At 42.4% G+C, this 23,146-nt stretch overlaps 1 protein-coding gene across 2 annotated transcripts in view; it reads left to right on the plus strand.

Annotated features, from left to right (window-relative positions):
* Window positions 1–23,071, plus strand: part of LOC106580620 (succinyl-CoA:3-ketoacid coenzyme A transferase 1, mitochondrial) — a 184,758-nt gene extending 161,687 nt beyond the window's left edge. The window contains exons 15-17 of one of the 2 annotated variants that reach the window (XM_014161871.3): window positions 316–396; window positions 21,744–21,845; window positions 22,186–23,071. In XM_014161871.3, the coding sequence (XP_014017346.1) occupies window positions 316–396; window positions 21,744–21,845; window positions 22,186–22,221 (219 nt within the window). In that variant the 3' untranslated portion in view covers window positions 22,222–23,071. Of the gene's footprint in view, window positions 1–315; window positions 397–10,773; window positions 11,442–21,743; window positions 21,846–22,185 lie in introns of those variants that run through there. The other variant, XM_082966422.1, reaches the window with a different exon arrangement.
* The last annotated feature ends 75 nt before the right edge of the window (window positions 23,072–23,146 follow it).

Here is a 23,146-nt window from a genome sequence, read left to right on the forward strand (position 1 = left end):
TGGGTGTGAATCACACACCCCTAGGACAGAGGTACCTTATAGAACAGAAACATTAACTCATGCTCTGGAATGCGGTATCACCCACAGACATCATACATCTTCCAGAGGCCCATCCTCAGTAGAACACACACAGATGAGCGTTCTAACAACCCCTTATTCTGTTGCATAAAACAACCATTTGATGCAATAATGGCATTATAACAATCTCTTGTAATTTCTCCACCATACCAGTTCAACTGGGTCGTTGCGTATGACCTTTAACATGACCTTTGCTCTCTCTCTCTCTCTCTCTCTCTTTCCTTTGTTCTTTGTCAGGGAGGAAAATTCAAGATTCTGGACACATGCAACCTGCCACTGACAGGAAAACAGTGTGTGGATCGGATCATCACTGAAAAGGTGTGTGTGTGTGTGTGTGTGTGTGTGTGTGTGTGTGTGTGTGTGTGTGTGTGTGTGTGTGTGTGTGTGTGTGCGTGTGCGTGTGTGTTTCTGTTACGTATTTTCCGTTTGCCAAGGTGTCCTCCATATCTTTGTTGTCTAGATTAAATTTACTGGCTTTGCTATACAAATCAAACTCCTCACAACACAGCCCTCATGTGAATCTCTTCCACACAGAAAGATTGAAGTGACTCTTCAAAACAACTCTGTATAATCCAGGTATTTTGGAGTCCAACTGGGGCTATTTAGACGCCTGGGTTATATTATAACTAAACTAAATATGAGTCATAATGTCAGGCTTTATGTGAAACTCTTTCCTCTGGTGACTATACAGTCCTACTGACTCACTGTAGTCCTAGAGCTGACACGCTCCTCTCCAGCTCACTGTAGTCCTAGAGCTGACACGCTCCTCTCCAGCTCACTGTAGTCCTAGAGCTGACACGCTCCTCTCCAGCTCACTGTAGTCCTAGAGCTGACACGCTCCATTCCAGCTCACTGTAGTCCTAGAGCTGACACGCTCCTCTCCAGCTCACTGTAGTCCTAGAGCTGACACGCTCCTCTCCAGCTCACAGAATGATGCAGGTTTATAGCATTGGAAAAGGTTGAAAGATCACAAACAGAATCGCTTGGCCTTGGCGGTTGGAAGCCACTGGGCTTGTTTCAGTATTCTAAACAATACACCCAATCTTTTTACCTGGTAAATGTACAGTGAGGGAAAAACGTATTTGATCCCCTGCTAATTTTGTACGTTTGCCCACTGACAAAGAAATTATCAGTCTATAGTTTTAATGGTAGATTTATTTGAACAGTGAGAGACAGAATAACAACAACAAAAATCCAGAAAAACACATGTCAAAAATGTTATAAATGGATTTGCATTTTAATGAGGGAAATAAGTATTTGACCCTCTCTCAATCAGAAAAATGTCTGTCTCCCAGGGGTCTTTTATACAGGTAACGAGCTGAGATTAGGAGCACACTCTTAAAGGGAGTGCTCCTAATCTCAGTTTGTTACCTGTATAAAAGACACCTGTCCACAGAAGCAATCAATCAATCCGATTCCAAACTCTCCACCATGGCCAAGAACAAAGAGCTCTCCAAGGATGTCAGGGACAAGATTGTAGACCTACACAAGGCTGGAATGGGCTACAAGACCATCGCCAAGCAGCTTGGTGAGAAGGTGACAACAGTTGGTGCGATTATTCGCAAATGGAAGAAACACAAAATAACTGTCAATCTCCCTCGGCCTGGGGCTTCATGCAAGATCTCACCTCGTGGAGTTGCAATGATCATGAGAACGGTGAGGAATCAGCCCAGAACTACACGGGAGGATCTTGTCAATGATCTCAAGGCAGCTGGGACCATAGTCACCAAGAAAACAATTGGAAACACACTACGCCGTGAAGGACTGAAATCCTGCAGTGCCCGCAAGGTCCCCCAACCTCAAGAAAGCACATTTACAGGCCCGTCTGAAGTTTGCCAATGAACATCTGAATGATTCAGAGGACAACTGGGTGAAAGTGTTGTGGTCAGATGAGACCAAAATGGAGCTCTTTGGCATCAACTCAACTCGCCGTGTTTGGAGGAGGAGGAATGCTGCCTATGACCCCAAGAACACCATCCCCACCGTCAAACATGGAGGTGGAAACATTATGCTTTGGGGGTGTTTTTCTGCTAAGGGGACAGGACAACTTCACCGCATCAAAGGGACGATGGACGGGGCCATGTACCGTCAAATCTTGGGTGAGAACCTCCTTCCCTCAGCCAGGGCATTGAAAATGGGTCATGGATGGGTATTCCAGCATGACAATGACCCAAAACACATGGCCAAGGCAACAAAGGAGTGGCTCAAGAAGAAGCACATTAAGGTTCTGGAGTGGCCTAGCCAGTCTCCAGACCTGAATCCCATAGAAAATCTGTGGAGGGAGCTGAAGGTTCAAGTTGCCAAACGTCAGCCTCGAAACCTTAATGACTTGCAGAAGATCTGCAAAGAGGAGTGGGACAAAATCCCTCCTGAGATGTGTGCAAACCTGGTGGCCAACTACAAGAAACGTCTGACCTCTGTGATTGCAAACAAGGGTTTTGCTACCAAGTACTAAGTCATGTTTTTCAGAGGGGTCAAATATTTATTTCCCTCATTAAAATGCAAATCAATTTATAACATTTTTGACATGCGTTTTTCTGGATTTTTTTTGTTGTTATTCTGTCTCTCACTGTTCAAATAAACCTACCATTAAAATTATAGACTGATCATTTCTTTGTCAGTGGGCAAACGTACAAAATCAGCAGGGGATCAAATACTTTTTTCCCTCACTGTATTGTATAGACAAAGACACACTGAAAGAGAGATGGAAACACACACACACACACACACACACACACACACACACACACACACACACACACACACACACACACACACCACACACACACACACACACACACACACACACACACACACACACACACACACACACACATCAGGGACTGATAGATAGTATTGATGCTACAGAGAGACGTGGGGAGATGGAAATTACTTTTATTTTGTTAGCCATAATCCAATCAGCAGATTTCTGCTAGGACGCCCAATCTTGATTTGACATCCCAGAATGTAGGGCTGTCTTCTACAATGGCGAATGTTATGATGTTAACAGCTCCACCACATGGCCCAACGTACCGATAGTAATGCTTCATCTGGAAATCCCTAAAGAGCTGTAACGTTCTTACGTTTGCAAAGCTGCAGAAATAATTACCATTACAGTATAAAAAAAAGCATTAGGATTTCTAACATTTCAGTAATCATTTGTACTTTTTGTAAATTAATCAATCAAAGAATATAATGTTTTCGTAATGTTTGAGAAACCACAGTTATTTCTTATGGTAGGATTGTAAAATGTTCTAGCAACGTGTTTGCTGCAGCCAATATTTTTGTTCTAAATGACAGACTCAGAGGATGCCTATCACACATAACTAGCTGGTACTTGTTTCAATCATAATATCACCTAGCTAGCAGGTACTAGCTAGCTAGCAACTCCTTTATAAGTTGTGAGCTTACACCGCGGGACTTATAGGTACCCAGCGTCACGGCTTCATTGCTCCAGACCACCACAAGGGGATTAGAGCACTCACCAAGGTTTTTATATGAACAATCATATCGAGTGGTTACAATTACGAATTTGATGCGGGCCACCCGTCTCTGGTGACTTCAGCAAAGATGGCTGACAAAACATTACGGGTAAGCAGATATATGTAGTTATAACGAGTCAAGCAAAATAATTACAATTGAGAGGAATATGTTAGTTAATGTAGAGACAAACAATTGTGCATATTCTTTTACGAAAATCACTATTTAGCAAGTTTTTTTCACAGGCATATCAAACTCATTCATTATAGCAAGCAGGGAGCAGGTTTCGAACCCTCAACATTCTTGCCCGAAGTCCAGCACGCTATCGACTGTGCCTAAATATATTAATTGGGGTTGGGGCCGATTGTGGATAAAAACACTTTAGCAGTTGTAATCTTTAAAATGGAAAGGAGAAAAAGTATTATTATTTTTTCACAAGCGTAGCAGGATGGGCTATTAGCTGAACAATAGACTATTCAACCTTTACTAAAGAATTCTCTAATAGCCGAGCAAGGTGTGAACCCCCCTCCCCGCCCCTACTTGCAACAAATAAGTTCAGGATTATCTAGAAAAAGCAGCGGAGATGGGCAATAGGTTTCTAAGAAGAGGATATTCTCCACAATGTGGGGATGAAGCTCTTGATTTGGCATTGGGGTAAACACGTGATGAACTGCTACAAAAAAGACCCGCTAAAGCTAAAGAACACTGTAATGTTCACAACTACATATACTTTGAACTTGCGAAAAGTGGGAGATGCTGTCAAGAAACACTGGCATGTTTTATTTACGTGATAAATTGGTCCATGCCAACTGCCAGCCACAAAAGAAAATCAGCCAGAATGTTTTGGGATTTTCACCCTCCAGACATTATTTCCTAAAGGTCTTAATGATGAAATGCCTATGTATGTTATGTTGTAAATTTGAACATGAATTATGCCCCTATTTCAGATTACTCTGATGTTTTTCTTACCCTGTACCCAATGATTCATGAAACCTTGCTTGGTAGGTCGAGATCCTCATTGTACACACTTCATTTGAATATTTATGAAATACATATTGTTATATTTGGTAGCACTTATTCGTTTTTCCTTTGCCTCCAACCCCTTTCGATGCGTGGAACAGATGTGGGTGTGGCTAGGTCTACATAAGGGTGCTAATTTAAAAAACTCACAAAAGCTGTGATTAAGGCCGATACGTAAAGCTTCGTAAAGATCAGTGATACGATCAAGAGCTGTGTGCGGGTTCCCTCTTTTTCCTCATCTTATCTGGCTGTTGCCATGCACCTGTAAAAAAGATAGGTCAGATGTGCGAGTGTCTTTTTGAATTTAGAATTTGACTTTGTAAAAAACAAGAGGGCTTAATTGGAGTCTATTTCTTTGGAGCCTAGACCTCTTTAAAACAACTTAACTGGCTGAGGTAGGCTATGAGGCTTAACAGACGAATTGAAGTAGGATTTTTTTTATTAGGCCTACTGGTCAAAAATGTAGCATCCTACATAAACCATAATTTAAAGAAAACAATTCTGCACGTTCGAACTAAAACAATGTAATTAAAAAGAAAGCGCACATTTGTAATTTCCAAACTCTAAAAGTAATTGGAAAGGTAGATACAAATTATGTGTGACATTGTGGTTACAATAAAGAATGTAGCCATCATGCAAATGGTTCCTATTAGCAGGACAATAGACTTTTTATAGCCCGGCTACTGTTGTGGAAATCCCTCAATTTGCAATCTATTCGATGCCTAAGTATTCTGAAGTGTTACATTTCTAACTCAAAACAGCATTACTTCATCAACATCTTTATGCTTTCATTAATCTTCTTGATCTCCTTCCTTTTTTTCTGTATCAATTTTGATCAAATTGCTCAAGGGCCACAGTTGATTCGTCTGTGAAGATAACATTATTGAATGTCTCGCCAGCTTTGATCCATGCCTGGGACGCAGGACGCAAAGTTCTTTATTTGTCATACGAATCTTTGGGTCGAAACTACAGAACAGTACAAAACAAGCGAACACACATGGTTAATGTTCTAAGAATTTTTGTTATACACTGCTCAAAAAAATAAAGGGAACACTTAAACAACACAATGTAACTCCAAGTCAATCACACTTCTGTGAAATCGTACTGTCCAGTTAGGAAGCAACACTGATTGACAATACATTTCACATGCTGTTGTGCAAATGGAATAGACAACAGGTGGAAATTATAGGCAATTAGCAAGACACCCCCAATAAAGGAGTGGTTCAGCAGGTGGTGACCACAGATCACTTCTCAGTTCCTATGCTTCCTGGCTGATGTTTTGGTCACTTTTGAATGCTGGCGGTGCTTTCACTCTAGTGGTAGCATGAGACGGAGTCTACAACCCACACAAGTGGCTCAGGTAGTGCAGCTCATCCAGGATGGCACATCAATGCGAGCTGTGGCAAGAAGGTTTGCTGTGTCTGTCAGCGTAGTGTCCAGAGCATGGAGGCGTTACCAGGAGACAGGCCAGTACATCAGGAGACGTGGAGGAAGCCGTAGGAGGGCAACAACCCAGCAGCAGGACCGCTACCTCTGCCTTTATGCAACGAGGATCTCCAGCAGGCCACAAATGTGCATGTGTCTGCTCAAACGGTCAGAAACAGACTCCATGAGGGAGGTATGAGGGCCTGACGTCCACAGGTGGGGGTTGTGCTTACAGCCCAACACCATGCAGGACGTTTGGCATTTGCCAGAGAACACCAAGACTGGCAAATTCGCCACTGGTGCCCTGTGCTCTTCACAGAAGAAAGCAGGTTCACACTGAGCACGTGACAGACGTGACAGTCTGGAGACGCCGTGGAGAACGTTCTGCTGCCTGCAACATCCTCCAGCATGACCGGTTTGGCGGTGGGTCAGTCATGATGTGGGGTGGCATTTCTTTGGGGGGCCGCACAGCCCTCCATGTGCTCGCCAGAGGTAGCCTGACTGCCATTAGGTACCGAGATGAGATCCTCAGACCCCTTGTGAGACCATATGCTAGTGCGGTTGGCCCTGGGTTCCTCCTAATGCAAGACAATGCTAGACCTCATGTGGCTGGAGTGTGTCAGCAGTTCCTGCAAGAGGAAGGCATTGATGCTATGGACTGGCCCGCCCATTCCCCAGACCTGAATCCAATTGAGCACATCTGGGACATCATGTCTCGCTCCATCCACCAATGCCACGTTGCACCACAGACTGTCCAGGAGTTGGCGGATGCTTTAGTCCAGGTCTGGGAGGAGATCTCTCAGGAGACCATCTGCCACCTCATCAGGAGCATGCCCATGCGTTGTAGGGAGGTCATACAAGCACGTGGAGGCCACACACACTACTGAGCCTCATTTTGACTTGTTTTCAGGACATTACATCAAAGTTGGATCAGCCTGTAGTGTGGTTTTCCACTTTAATTTTGAGTGTGACTCCAAATCCAGACCTCCATGGGTTGATAAATTGGATTTCCATTGATTATTTTTGTGTGATTTTGTTGTCAGCACATTCAACTATGCAAAGAAAAAAGTATTTAATAAGATTATTTCTTTCATTCAGATCTAGGATGTGTTGTTTAAGTGTTCCCTTTATTTTTTTGAGCAGTATATATATTATGATGAATGAAGATGATGAGCGATCTGCAAAGTTAATCTGTAATCTGTGGACATCACGGCTCGGTAAATAATGTTTTATATATAGATATTATTATATAAAATGTTTTTTATATTTAAACATATATTTATATTATGTATTTATATTATATAAAACATTTCTTACCGAGCCGTGATGTCCACAGATTACAGATTGCCTTTGCCGATCGCTCATCATCTTCATTCATCAGTGAGTCAATGGCTTGAATAGTCATTGACTCACTCACGCGTTGAAAAGGGCAAGGTACGAGATGGAGTCACAATCCATGCCAGGCACACCTGTGAGCTCTGGAACTTCACCTCCGACAGGCAGAGTCAACATACAGTAGTACATGGCCGGTTCATCAGGTTTTCGGTTCACCCTGACATTTCCATTCCTCTTCTGACAACAGAACTTGACCAACTGCTCACCAGGCACAACAAGGTCTGCCTGGACCGTTATGCTGTTCTGCTATTCCAAGAATGTGTAACCGAAGAGAGATACCATGAATGGGCACAGAATACATAGCCTTCCCGCTGTTTTGCACGGCTCTGAGACAAGCATGGAGAAACGGAAATGTTCAAATATTCCATGAAATTCTCTAAAATAGGTGTTGACTGAATATAAGCAAGTGATGTCTACTAAATAATCAAGTTAGGTTTCTCCAGAAATAAATAATTCTAAATAATTAACTTACAAATTAGTGAGAATGTCTCACCACATGTTCAAGAATGGCCTTTTTCTCGCTCACTCTAGGTTAAATAAAAAACTAAATCTCCAAAATATCTTTACTTTTTAAACAAAGTGATTATTATTATTCCTTAATTTAGAATTATATAGAAAAGCCCCTTAGGATCTGTGAGAATATCCGAGTGAGAATGTCTCACCCCATGTTCAAGAATGGCCTTTTTCTCGCTCACTCTAGGTTAAATGTAAACGAAATCTCCAAAATAGCTTTACTTTTTAAACAAAGCAATTATTATTATTCCTTAATTTAGAGCTATATATAAGCCCCTTAGGATCTGTGAGAATATCTGAGAATATCTAACAGAAAATGCCCCTTAGATATTAATATAGAGTCCTCTAAATGTAATTATTGGCGGAGAGTCACCTAATTGAAAAAAATATTTTTAGATATACTGTTAAAAAACGGTGTAGGTCTTATTTATTTAAATAGCATATTGAAGTTAGAAGCAAAAGCCTACAACTATTTTAGCACTGTTTCGTGCTGTTCTGAGACAAGCACGACACAGGGATTCTTTAGCTAATTAGCCCAGTACTGTACTGCCGGACATCACGTTGTACAGTGCCATATTTTCCGCTCCATCCTAACAGAAACCCAGAGGGTTTTTCATGGAATAGGAACATCATAATATTAATCAAATTAATTAAGCAAGTACCAGTTAAAAGTTTGGACACACCTACTCATTCAAGGATTTTTCAATATTTTTACTATTTTCTACATTGTAGAATAATAGTGAAGACATCACAACTATGAAATAACACATATGGAATCAGTTAAGAACAAATTCCTATTTACAAGGACAGCCTACTCCTTCCTCCCCAACGGGGATTTGAGCCTCAGTCTCCCGCGTGCCCCGCATTCTGTAGTGCGGACATGGCCTGCTCTCCCTTTTGTAAGGAATTAGGCACTTTCCAATGTTTACTACAGTATGTATTGTAGACTGCACAGTAGCCTAATATACAAATAAACACATTTTGTTAATAAAATAATTATAAAAAATACTCTTTCAAAATGCAGATGTTGTTTTAGTTATGGATCCATAATGAATTACTATGGGAATAAATATCACTGATTTACAGAAATATTGGAACAAAGTTGTCTAATGAAGGCAAACAATTTAGAATCCTCCAATCCTGTAGCCTACTCCCGACCGTCATGTTGTTCATCGCCATATTTTCCATTCCATCCTAACTGAAACCCTGAGGGTTATAGAAACACCATAATATTAATCAAATTAATTAAGCCAAATTTCTTAAAATAAATCCCATATACTATGTTATTACAAAAGAGGTTTTAACTATTAAATGCTTCTCAAAGATGCCCTCTGGTGGTCAAACTATAAATAACTTGCAGTAACAGAAAAAATGGCGGAGAATTAAATGACATGCTGTGGCAGCACGCAAGGTGTGCCGCAATATGACACAACTTCTAAAGGAGGAACCACTGTACATGCTTCAGTCTGAATATCACATAGCTAGCAGGTACATGTTTCAGTCCAGATGTCACATAGCTAGCAGGTACATGTTTCAGTCTGAATACCACCTAGCTAGCAGGTACATGTTTCAGTCTCTATATCACCTAACTAGCAGGTACATGTTTGTCTAAATACTACATAGCTAGCAGGTACAAGTTTCAGTCTGAATGCCACATAGCTATCAGGTACATGTTTCAGTCTGAATTCCACATAGCTAGCACGTACATGTTTAAGTCTGAATTCCACATTCAGTGGTTCCTCCTTTAAAACTTGCGTCATACTGCAGCACACCTTGCAGGCTGCTGCAGAATTCTTTGGCACGTTATTTAATTGTCAGCCATTTTTACCATTAATGCTAGTTAGTTCTAGTTTGACCACCTGAGGGCATCTTTGAAAAACATTTGATAGTCTTCAATATTGGCATTACTAGAGAATTTAAAACCTTTTTTGTAAGAACATAGTATATGAGATTGATTTTAAGAAATGTTGCTTAATTAATTTGATTAATATTATGGTGTTTCTATTCCAAGAAAAACGAAAAACAAAACCCTCAGAATGGAACATAAAATATGTCTCTGTACAATGTGACGGTCGGGAGTAGGCTGCAGTACTAAGAGCATAAGGGGATTCTAAATTAATATCTAAGGGGCATTTTTCGTTAGGGCAAATCTCGTGTGAGAATATCTAAGGGGCTTTTATATAATTCTAAATTAATGAATAATAATAATAATCACTTTGTTTAAAAATTAACGGTATTTTGGAGATTATTTTGTTTTCATTTAACCTAGAGTGAGCGAGAAAAAGGTCATTCTTGAACATGGGGTGAGATTCTCACTAATTTGTAAATAAAGCCAGTTTGTTATTTAGAATTATTTATTTCTGTTTTTAGAGGGAGAGAAAGAGGTGTTGGTAAGCGTATATTGTCCTGCTAATAGCCCGTAATTGGCTATTATAATACTGTACATGGTGTCTAGGTCAGGATAACCAAAACATTTCTTTATTAAAGACTATCAGAAAGAATGTTGGTACTTATTTATTTTGATCCAAAGCCATGAATGATGAGTCACTCAGCTTTATGTAGGTGCCGAAGCTATATGCCTGTGCCATCAACTTGATTATTTAGCAGACATCACTTGCTTATATTCAGTCAACACATATATTTTAAGAATATCATGGAATATAATTTAACATTTTCGTTTCTACATGCTTGCCTCAGAGCAGCACGAAACGGTGCTGAAATAGTTGACCACAGCGGGTAAGCTATGTATAACGATATTTTGGACATTATTTTGTTTTCAAAAAAATGAAAGTGAGTGATTGTAATCTGAATAAAGGCCTAAATAATATTTATAAAGGCCAAAATATTTATTCATGTTCTTAGAGGGAGAGAAACCAAGGACATCCCGGCCCGCCAAACCCTCCCCTAACCTGGATGACGCTGGGCCAATTGTGCACAGCCCTATGGGACTCCCAATCATGACTGGATGTGATACAGCCTGGATTCTAACCAGGGACTGCAGCGATGCCTCTTGCACTGAGATGCAGTGCCTTAGATCATATATATAGTCCTGCTAATAGCCCATCCTAGAAATGTTATTTGCAGAATTCACACTTGTGAAAAACAGGGTTAATAGTAATAATACTTTTCCCCCCTTCCACATGTTAAAGGTTCCAATTGATAATGTTGTTTTTATCAGTTATTATATGTGAGTTTAACCATACTATTTGTTGTATTATTTGTTCTGTCTTTTCTGGTGGATAAAACTGAAATTGCAACCAATCACGTCCGGTTGTGATACAGCCAACCTAACTAAGAAATACATTAGACGATAGAATTCTCCCCCTACCCTCCTTCTAGGCAAGTCTATTGTCCTGCTAATAGCCCTGCTAATAGCCGTAATGGCGCTATACAATGTGACCGTGTAAGTTTGAAAGAGTATTTTCCTTCATTAGTATACTTTGTTCCAATATTCGTTGTTTAGTGATATTTATTCCCATAGTAATTCTTTATGGATCCATAAGTAAATAAACATCTACATGTTTAAAGAGTATTTTTATCATTATTTTATTAACGAAAGCATAAAGATACTGATGAAGAAATACAGTACTGTACAGAATATGCTTTATCAGACATTTTGGTGTTGCATGAGGTCCCTCACACGCACTTTAAACATTTGGATAATAAAGCATTTAAAGCATTTTGGAGAGAAGCCGCCTGCATTTGGTTATTAGTCTACTGTGCTGTCTGACAAGTAAACATAGCCTACAGTACATACTGTAGTAAACATGGTAAAGTGCCTAATTCCTTACATAAGGGAGAGCAGGCCATGTCCAGACTTTCTCGGTGACCTCAAGTACTCATTAACTCTGTCTTTAATGCTTTTCGGGTTGCATCAGTCATGGACAGTACTACAGTGCACTTGTGAAAAACAAGTGTTTGAAAACCTGTTTTCAAAATGCCTCCAGCTGTCCATCACTACTGTAATTAAAAACAAGGCATCTTGTTTACATCCTGTTTATATACTTTATTGTAACCACAATGTCACAAATCATTTGTGTCTACTTTTCCAATTACTTTTAGAGTTTGGGATTTACAAATGTGCGCTTTTCATGTCATTTTTCATTAAATCCAATTCGGATTTAAGTCTAACTTTTGACTGACGCCTTTAGTGAGAGGTCTAATGCTCTAATATTTAATAATTTCTAACCTCCGAATTCATATCTAAGGGTAATTTTTCGCGCCATTATTAGTTATATTGTTTTAGTTTGAACGTGCAGACTGGCACTAAGAACAGCAGGAACGTTTCCATAGTCAGAAGGGGGAGGGGGGGTCCCTTCCCCCTTCCTCCTCCTCCCTTCCCCATGGGCTAGGTCCGTCTTCTGTGCGCAGCACTGCGGCCTGTCCCGTGCCTCCTGCCCTCGTGCCTTGAATCTCATGCGCCTACCATTATCTCAGTGGATAAAGCTGGAGAACTGCAAGCCAATCCTATTGTGCGCCACTCAGGATGGAGTAGGTTGCAGTACTACAGTAAGAGCAAAATAATCCTAACATTTCCACACCCTAATTGTAGTCTAAGTTTCTCTAAGAATAAAAACCTTAGTGTAACAACAGTTTTAGTAAGTAATACTGATGAGTAGTATCAAAAAAAGATGTTTATTTTTAGAGACACAGTAGTGCCTTGGGACCCAAAAGCATAATCAGTGCTGTTACTCTCCCTTGCACAGGTCTGTAGCAATGAAGTAGTGACACAGGGTACCGTACTAAACCACAAATTACCTTTAAATCCCGCAGCATAATCTCAAAACCTTTAGTTGAGCAACCACTGTAGCTAGCAGGTACATGTTTCAGTCTGAATATCACAGGTACAAGTTTGTCTGAATATCACATAGCTAGCAGGTACATCTTTCAGTCTGAATATCACAGGTACAAGTTTGTCTGAATATCACATAGCTAACATGTTTTTTCTCATCAATGCCCTGGTTATTATTTAATTGTTAAAATTTGGACCGTTATTATACTCAAACCTCTCAGAGCAGACATCCTGTGGCCCTGAATAATGCCTGTTGATGTCTGCTGTGCTGACCAGGATAAAAGGCTGCCTGCAGACATCACTGACTCCATTGTCAGCTTGGCTGGCCAGAACAGAGGGGTCACAGTGGTGTAATGGAGGTCTGCATCGGATCATTGATTCTATGTCTTTGTGTATTCAGTATTGCAGGGGGTAGAGAGGCAGATCAATGTGGGAGCTTTGTGTGTTCAGTATTGCAGGGGGTAGAGAGGCAGATCAATGTGGGAGCTTTGTGTGTTCAGTATTGCAGGGGGTAGAGAGGCAGATCAATGTGGGAGCTTTGTGTGTTCAGTATTGCAGGGGGTAGAGAGGCAGATCAATGTGGGAGCTTTGTGTGTTCAGTATTGCAGGGGGTAGAGAGGCAGATCAATGTGGGAGCTTTGTGTGTTCAGTATTGCAGGGGGTAGAGAGGCAGATCAATGTGGGAGCTTTGTGTGGGTCCTGTAGTCGTGTTTCTCTCCGTGTCCGATTTCGCCAGACTCTGCATGTTCCTTTTCTCACTCTCTTCCTTTCTTCTTTCTGAATGTCTGTTCGTCTCTCGCTCTCGCTCTCGCTCTTTTAGTCTCGCTATAGGTGGCTATAGAATTATGACCAGTCAGGGTTTCTTCTATCCACTCCTTTCTGCTCGGGTGCATTTTAGAGCGAATGCACAACATGATTCCCAGCTAGATGATTTCTGTCAACATTTATAAAGGTTAATGGGTCTCCTATCCACCACCGTAAGCCCCTCCTCCCTCTCCTTCTTCATCCTTCTTTTCTGCTCTCTTCCCTCTATCCTCATCCTCCCCTCCCTTCTCTTATTACCTCTTCCTCTTCTTTCTCTATTTTCTCTCTCTTTCTCCTCTCATCCCCCACCACTCTCTTCTCTACCTGGCCTCTTCTCTGGTTACTTTTCTCTATTTTTTACCTCCCCCGTCTCCTTCCTCCCCCAGCAGCCTGCCAATGTGTGTTAACTAGACATTTATCGGATGAGGTGGGGGGCTGGATGGTACTGTGCCCGCTGCCCACCCCTGGAGCAGCACTCTCCGCCTAGTGCTTCAGAGCAGGTGACAACAGACATATAGAGCTGACGAGCTTTTCAAGAAAGCCTTGACTGTGCTCTCGGTCTCTGCACCTACAGTATAATAGCTCCCCCGTTACCCACTCCTCTCCCCAACAGCTGTCTATTATATTATTGCCTTCGTATGAATTCACATTACTATAAATTAGGTGTGTGTGTTTGTGTTGAAGGGGCAGGGACAGGACAGATGGATGATATGGAGACAGCTCAGCAGTGGAGACCAGCAGAGAGACTGCTTGGACTGCGCATACATAGTGTTTGGCCACCATCAGTGCTGCTTGCATTAACAGTACAGGTTCTATTTTCAGCTGGTGCTAAGGCGGCGCTAGTGTTAAACGCGCGCTAGTTTGCAATTTTGTCATTTAAAAACTGGTGCACTGGCATTTTCCAGCCCTAACGCCAGGTTTACCTCTCTTATATAAGCTCGCTTGCGCTCAGATGGGCGGGGTGGAAATATTTTAAGCGTGTCCTTAACTTGATTCAAATAATTAATTTCTATAATTTTTACAGCGGAAATGCAGCCTATCCAGCTGTGATGCGCACTGCCCATGTGAACGTGGAACAAGAGTAGCATAATGTGCTTTTGGTGCCTGTATACTTCCTATTTAGAAACATAAAAAACTCATGTTCTTTCCCATTTCGTTTTATTTGATTAAAAACCAAGCATATCCTCCCCTCTGCTCAATTAAGGATTTTTTTTTTGTCTGCTCAATGCAATTGCAAAGTAGTCAAGACTGTCGATTAAGGGTTTGGTTCCTGAGACTGCTTGGAAATCAATCTTAATCCCCAAAGCTTTATTAAAATACAACATTTGAGAGGAGTAAAACAGTAAGCTGACACATTATTTTAGCCATGCAAGTCCTGTAAAACCCCCTCCAAGCCCATCATGAAATGAGATATGAGAACCTCTGTGAATACGGTGAACCTTGTATTTAGAATTCATCTGTAACCTGTAAAAATTGCTTGTTTTCCGTTTCATATGTTCAAAACCCAAGCACTCCCTTAGGCCTACTATAACAAAGGCTGGTTCAACATCAATTTGTTTCTTTTTTATCCTGCCGATTTTATGATATCATTACATTTATTTATTGTTGTTAAAATAAAAGCTTTTTTTTTGTATAATTTAATTACAACCAAACGTATTAGAATGATTCACCTTTCTGGTATTATGGTAACAATGTCCGTGGTGCGCTTGCAATACAACTTCCATGAGGTGTGTGAATGTGATCTGATCTGTAAAATGGTTCCAATATGTATATAAAACATCATATTTTGGAGCTGTATAACGGTGAGTGGACATTCTCCCTTTCTCTTTATATTGGATATTTTTCCAGTTATGTTGCCTGGAAGAGTGGCATAGCCTATTTAAAATAAGTTGTTAGAATTTGATTACAATTATTAGTTCTCAGGGCCTCCCGAGTGGCGCAGCGGCCTAAGGCCAGTGCTAGAGGCATCACTACAGACCCGGGTTCGATCCCAGGCTGTGTCACAACTGGCCGTGATTGGGAGTCCCATGGGGCGGTGCACAATTGGCCCAGCGTTGTCCGGGTTGGGGGAGGGTTTGGCCGGGGGAGACTTTACTTGGCTCATCGCGCTCTAGTGACTCCTTGTGGCGGGCCGGGTGCCTGCGTGATGACCCCGGTCGTCAGTTGAACGGTGTTTCCGCCGACACATTGGTGCGGCTGGTGTCCGGGTTAAGCGGGCGGGTGTTAAGAACCGGGGTTTGGCGGGTCATGTTTTGGAGGATGCATGACTGTACCTTCGCCTCTCCCGAGCCCATTGGGGAGTTGCAGCGATGAGATAAGATCGAAAATGTAAATTAATTGTTTTTTTAAATAAAGATGTATTCGTTCTTTTTTTAGGCCTTATCAATAATTAATTTAAACTTGCTTACTGACAATGTTTGGCATGTCCATGCTCAGCCATAATGTAATTAGGCCTAGCCCCAGTAGGCCTAGCCCCGATATCAGTGTGAATGCTATTGAAGACATTCAATTGCTTAGAACAATGTGGACTGCAGATGGGTTCAAGTTAACGTATTTAGCAAAGATAGGTCAACATTTTGTTATTTCGTTTCCGTAAGCCAGTTAACAAACTTTAATGGACTAACATTGGAATTGGAGTTAATTCCGTAAATACACAATTTGAACATGTTTCGTCATGGAGCACGTTCTGATTGGCCGAGCCTCGACACACCCACAACTTTTTTATTCATCAAAACCCAACCTCTTTCGCGGCAACGCCAGCAAGTTTGCCGATAATTGTGATTAGTGAAAATAGCTAAAATATTTCAGACACACCCCTGAACCTATAGCTCTACCGCCTGCGCTTAGATTTACCATTGTGTTAGGTTTGTTAAAATACAGCCCTTAGATTTACCATTGTGTTAGGTTTGTTAAAATACAGCCCTTAGATTTACCATTGTGTTAGGTTTGTTGAAATACAGCGCTTAGATTTACCATTGTGTTAGGTTTGTTAAAATACAGCCCTTAGATTTACCATTGTGTTAGGGTTGTTAAAATACAGCCCTTAGATTTACCATTGTGTTAGGTTTGTTAAAATAAAGCCCTTAGATTTACCATTGTGTTAGGTTTGTTAAAATACAGCCCTTAGATTTACCACTGTGTTAGGTTTGTTAAAATAAAGCCCTTATATTTACCATTGTGTTAGGTTTGTTAAAATATAGCCCTTAGATTTACCATTGTGTTAGGGTTGTTAAAATACAGCCCTTAGATTTACCATTGTGTTAGGTTTGTTAAAATAAAGCCCTTAGATTTACCATTGTGTTAGGTTTGTTAAAATACAGCCCTTAGATTTACCACTGTGTTAGGTTTGTTAAAATAAAGCCCTTATATTTACCATTGTGTTAGGTTTGTTAAAATATAGCCCTTAGATTTACCATTGTGTTAGGTTTGTTAAAATACAGCCCTTAGATTTACCATTGTGTTAGGTTTGTTGAATATAGCCCTATATCTCCTAACCATTTTAAATCCTTCCACTACACTAGCTTAAACGCAATAGGGTCAGGCTGTCTAGTCTGGTATTGTGTTTCCCTAGAGCTTAAGCCTGTTGGATGAGAGTGGCAGTGATGGCCCTCCTGGTTACACGTTGTCCTCAAAATAATTAAAATCTTGCCTGTGTTTTCAAAATGAGTGAGGAAACGGGGAGCGTAAAACCTGCCAAAAACAATTTCCCCTGCCCTCCACAATTCACACACACGCATACACACACACATACACCTGTTTGCCCTTGAACATAAACAACACACATTCATCCCTCTGATAACAGAGAGATGAATTTAAGTATATTGTTTCATATGATGATGCTGCTGCTGATATGGGTTGAGACTGGTGGTGGTAGGGACCTGCAGCCCTAGTGTGCATCTCGTCTCAACCCTTTTTTACTTCTACCCTCAGAAGTTTTCTTAACACGTCTGGGGCCCTTTTTGCAATAGTGAAATAGTTGTGTGTGTGGCATGCAGATGTGTGTGTGAAGGTACATTTCCTGTGTATCTTATCGCTATGGCCCCCAGCGCACACTTGGAGGGCCGCCATGGCAGCGGCGGTCCCCACAGTAACCATGTGGAATGTGGTTAGCCACCATGGCAGCGGCGGTCCCCACAGTAACCATGTGGAATGTGGTTAGCCACCATGGCAGCAGCGGTCCCCACAGTAACCATGTGGAATGTGGTTAGCCACCATGGCAGCGGCGGTCCCCACAGTAACCATGTGGAATGTGGTTAGCCACCATGGCAGCAGCGGTCCCCACAGTAACCATGTGGAATGTGGTTAGCCACCATGGCAGCGGCGGTCCCCACAGTAACCATGTGGAATGTGGTTAGCCACCATAGCAGCAGCGGTCCCCACAGTAACCATGTGGAATGTGGTTAGCCACCATGGCAGCGGCGGTCCCCACAGTAACCATGTGGAATGTGGTTAGCCACCATGGCAGCGGCGGTCCCCACAGTAACCATGTGGAATGTGGTTAGCCACCATGGCAGCAGCCGTCCCCAGAGTAACCCTGTGGAATGTGGTTAGCCACCATGGCAGCAGCCGTCCCCAGAGTAACCCTGTGGAATGTGGTTAGCCACCATGGCAGCAGCGGTCCCCACAGTAACCATGTGGAATGTGGTGAGTCACCATGGCAGCAGCGGTCCCCAGAGTAACCAGGTGGAATGTGGTTGGTTTGGTAAACTGTACATTTTAAAACAGCATTCCCCTCTGGAAAGGAAAACAGCCCAAAATAATGACCTATTTATTCACAATGGAAACAGACATTCCACTGGTTCTATATAACTGCAGCAGTAAACTGCTACCTGTGGTATTGGCAGTAACCACTATACTAGCAACAGTTGGCAGTCTATTCTCAGAGTTGTCCTCTGGTTATTCCCCTCTTATGTTGCCTTCTATTAATAAACCACAGAAGACCAGCTAATTCCACAAGACAGCCCTAGTGAATAACAGGACTGGCCTCGGCTCAGACACTAATCGATGTTAGTGTGATGATGGCTTTAAGCTGTGGTCCAGTCACTAACATCACAGAAAGTCCTAGACAAGTCTCTCCCTCCCTTTGCCCTCCCCTCTTACTCTGACTTTGTAATGTTCTTTTCATGTTTTCTCCTTCCGTTCCCTTCTGCTCTCCCTCACTCTTTTATCCTTCTCCCTATCACTCCATCCTAACAGTTAGCTGTAGGTTTTGACAGCTTTCCTGAGAGTGATACTGTAGCTCTCTATCTATATCGCTCTCCATCTCTTCCTCTCTCTCTTCTCACTCTCTACCCCCTCCTCTCTCTCTCTCTCTCTCTCTCTCTCTCTCTCTCTCTCTCTCTCTCTCTCTCTCTCTCTCTCTCTCTCTCTCTCTCTCTCTCTCTCTCTCTCTATATCTATGCTCAAAAAAATAAAGGGAACACTTAAACAACACAATGTAACTCCAAGTCAATCACACTTCTGTGAAATCAAACTGTCCACTTAGGAAGCAACACTGATTGACAATAAATTTCACATGCTGTTGTGCAAATGGAATAGACAACAGGTGGAAATTATAGGCAATTAGCAAGACACCCACAATAAAGGAGTGGTTCGGCAGGTGGTGACCACAGACCACTTCTCAGTTCTTATGCTTCCTGGCTGATGTTTTGGTCACTTTTGAATGCTGGCGGTGCTTTCACTCTAGTGGTAGCATGAGACGGAGTCTACAACCCACACAAGTGGCTCAGGTAGTGCAGCTCATCCAGGATGGCACATCAATGCGAGCTGTGGCAAGAAGGTTTGCTGTGTCTGTCAGCGTAGTGTCCAGAGCATGGAAGCGCTACCAGGAGACAGGCCAGTACATCAGGAGACGTGGAGGAGGCCGTAGGAGGGCAACAACCCAGCAGCAGGACTGCTACCTCCGCCTTTGTGCAAGGTGGAGCAGGAGGAGCACTGCCAGAGCCCTGCAAAATGACCTCCAGCAGGCCACAAATGTGCATGTGTCTGCTCAAACGGTCAGAAACAGACTCCATGAGGGTGGTATGAGGGCCCGACGTCCACAGGTGGGGGTTGTGCTTATAGCCCAACACCGTGCAGTACGTTTGGCATTTGCCAGAGAACACCAAGATTGGCAAATTCGCCAATGGCGCCCTGTGCTCTTCACAGATGAAAGCAGGTTCACACTGAACACATGTGACAGACTTGACAGAGTCTGGAGATGCCGTGGAGAACATTCTGCTGCCTGCAACATCCTCCAGCATGACCGGTTTGGTGGTGGGTCAGTCATGGTGTGGGGCGACATTTCTTTGGGGGGCCGCACAGCCCTCCATGTGCTCGCCAGAGGTAGCCTGACTGCCATTAGGTACCGAGATGAGATCCTCAGAACCCTTGTGAGACCATATGCTGGTGCGGTTGGCCCTGGGTTCCTCCTAATGCAAGACAATGCTAGACCTCATGTGGCTGGAGTGTGTCAGCAGTTCCTGCAAGAGGAAGGCATTGATGCTATGGACTGGCCCGCCCGTTCCCCAGACCTGAATCCAATTGAGCACATCTGAGACATCATGTCTTGCTCCATCCACCAACGCCACGTTGCACCACAGACTGTCCAGGAGTTGGCGGATGCTTTAGTCCAGGTCTGGGAGGAGATCCCTCAGGAGACCATCCGCCACCTCATCAGGAGCATGCCCAGGCGTTGTAGGGAGGTCATACAGGCACGTGGAGGCCACACACACTACTGAGCCTCATTTTGACTTGTTTTCAGGACATTACATCAAAGTTGGATCAGCCTGTAGTGTGGTTTTCCACTTTAATTTTGAGTGTGACTCCAAATCCAGACCTCCATGGGTTGATAAATTGGATTTCCATTGATTATTTTTGTGTGATTTTGTTGTCAGCACATTCAACTATGTAAAGAAAAAAAGTATTTAGTAAGATTATTTCATTCATTCAGATCTAGGATGTGTTATTTTAGTGTTCCCTTTATTTTTTTTTGCAGTATATATATATTCCTCCCTCTCTCTTCCCTCCCCTTCTCTCCCCTCCCTCTCTCTCTCCTCCTCCCCCCCCCCCCCCCCCCCCGCCCCTGTCCTTCTGACTACACCATAGCCTCTACCATACAGATCTCATATCCATCTCCTGACTCTGCCTGTGCTCACTGTAGCTGGGTTATGGCTCCATCTATTTTAATTGCTTCCTTCCCTTGTGTTATTTTTCTCCATTACAGGTCCAGCAATACAGTATCATGCTAGGAGAAGAGGATAGCAAGCTCTTTTAGAGTATTGAGACAAAGCCCATATCTTACAACAGCAGGCAGTATCCCAAATGAATGTTGGTCTAAAGTAGTGCTATTACCAACATGGTGTGGTCTGAGACGCAGCCAGTGTCATTGGGAGTCTAAAATGGCTAGGGTGGTGAGACTCGGGTCAGACTAGTCTGGCCTTGTTAACACAGAGTAATGTCAGACAGTGGAACTCCTGTGGATTCAGGTGTTAGCTGTGGTCTTTTCCTATTCTCTCATCCAGCTAGATCTTTCTTGGGATGTTTTTTTGGCAATGAGAATAGTGACATTTCATTTCAATCTTCATTTTCTGATGATTTGAACAAATAAGCACTTTTCTCTTGTCTGTAGACATTGACCTATTGAGCTGAAATGCAGGACCCTGCAGAGTGCATTGCCAGACCTTGAGTTTTGTTTGAAGTAAAGTGGATCTCTGTCAGAGAACTCAACAGGCAGCGGTCCAACCCTCTATCCCGATACCCAGCATTTTAGATGTGGTCTTATTGAATAAATGCATCTCTCTCTGTCTATCTCTCTCTCTCTCTGTCTGTCTCTGTCTCTCTCTCTGTCTCTGTCTCTGTCTCTCTCTCTCTCTTTGTGTCTCTGTCTCTGTCTCTCTCTCTCTCTTTGTGTCTCTCTCTCTGTCTGTCTCTCTCTTTGTGTCTCTCTCTCTGCCTGTCTCTCTCTCTCTCTGTCTCTCTCTCTTTCTTTGTCTCTCACTCTTTCTCTCGATCTGTCTCTCTGTGTGTGTCTCTCTCTCTGTCTGTCTCTCTCTCTCTCTGTCTCTCTTTGTCTCTCTCTCTTTCTCTTGATCTGTCTCTCTGTGTGTGTCTCTCTCTCTCTCTCTCTCTCTCTCTCTCTCTCTATCTCTCTCTCTCTCTCTCTCTCTCTCTCTCTCTCTCTCTCTCTCTCTGTCTCTCTCTCTCTCTCTCTCTCTCTCTCTCTCTCTCTGTCTCTCTGTCTCTCTGTCTCTCTCAGGCTGTGTTTGATGTGGACAAGACTAAAGGTCTGACTCTGATTGAGGTGTGGGAGGGGCTGACCCCAGAGGACATTAAGTCATGCACAGGAGCACACTTTGAGGTGAGTCATACAGGGACAGCCGGTCTGGCCACTCCAGGATTGTGTTGTCCAAAGCAAGAACAATGCTTTAGCCAGCCAACTTTCCACATAGGAAAGTTGCATATTTACTAGTTGCAAAATAAACTTGAAACAGGAATGGAATTACATGATACCCTCAGTAAATCCATATTTAACTTGAATTGTCTTCGTAACCACAAAACCAAGAGTGTTTATGAAAGGTAGCAGACTAAATTATTGATCCTGCTCAGTGAAATACTATCAATAGTAACAGATGGTTTCTCTCCTTTCAAAACTCTGTCTCTCACTCACTCTCGCTCTCACCCTCTCTGATGTCCAACAGGTGTCTCCAAACTTGAGGTCCATGCAGCAGGTCTAGAAGCTGGGGGAAGTGTCCGAGGCTATGGCTTGAAGGCTGTGTTAATCTCTCCATATGTGCGAAGGAAGGAACACAAACTATGAACTAATGAACAAAGTTCCTCCTAATGTTACTGAACACCGCTTCCATCTACTAAATCATAACGTCACTGAAACATTACTGTAACATCCATTGATGTACAGCAACATGTGAGATGCATAAATAAGCAATGCCTAGTTTGGTTGTGGTTGTTAAGAAACCAATAGTGTGATGATGTTGAAGATATTCTATGAATTGAATTGAAAATAATTGTTGTCCCTGACATAACTGAAGAGGAACTGTGTAATATATATTTAGTAATAACGTCATGTTTTAATTATATATTTTATGCTACATCAACACAGAGGCTATTCTCTCCAAAACGTATAACACAAACAATGATGGACTGCATTTCATTCCAGTCAGTTGTCCCCTCCCTTCTGCACTTGTTCACTCCCCTCCTTAGACGCGCATCAGCCAGGTACTCCGGTAGATAGGTATACCCTGTAAGTAATAGCTCCAACTAGTTTCAGACATACTGTGTTCACTGATGCAGTGAAATGGGAATGAATTGGAGAAGGGAGGAAGCACAGCTCTGGTCTGACATCAAAACTGATATTATCTAGATTTTTATTTGCGTTTGAGCCTCTCCACTTCATCCTAGTTTGGTACTTCAGTTGAATGGTATGCCTCATGGAAACAAACACTTAATAATACAGGCTACATGGTTTCAGGTATTTTAGCCACTACAATGTGAGGCCTTACGTTTTCTACCCACACGTTTCCCTGCCCTGTATTTCTATATAATATTAAACTAGGTATGTTACCTTGATGTCCATTTTCTGTTGTATTGCTTTTCGCTATCCCATCTTTTGCGGGTTGCACATAAGTCTCAAAATTCTTTAGC

This window comes from Salmo salar, chromosome 20 (assembly GCF_965601325.2).
Source record: "Salmo salar chromosome 20, fSalSal1, whole genome shotgun sequence".
NCBI lineage: Eukaryota > Metazoa > Chordata > Actinopteri > Salmoniformes > Salmonidae > Salmo > Salmo salar.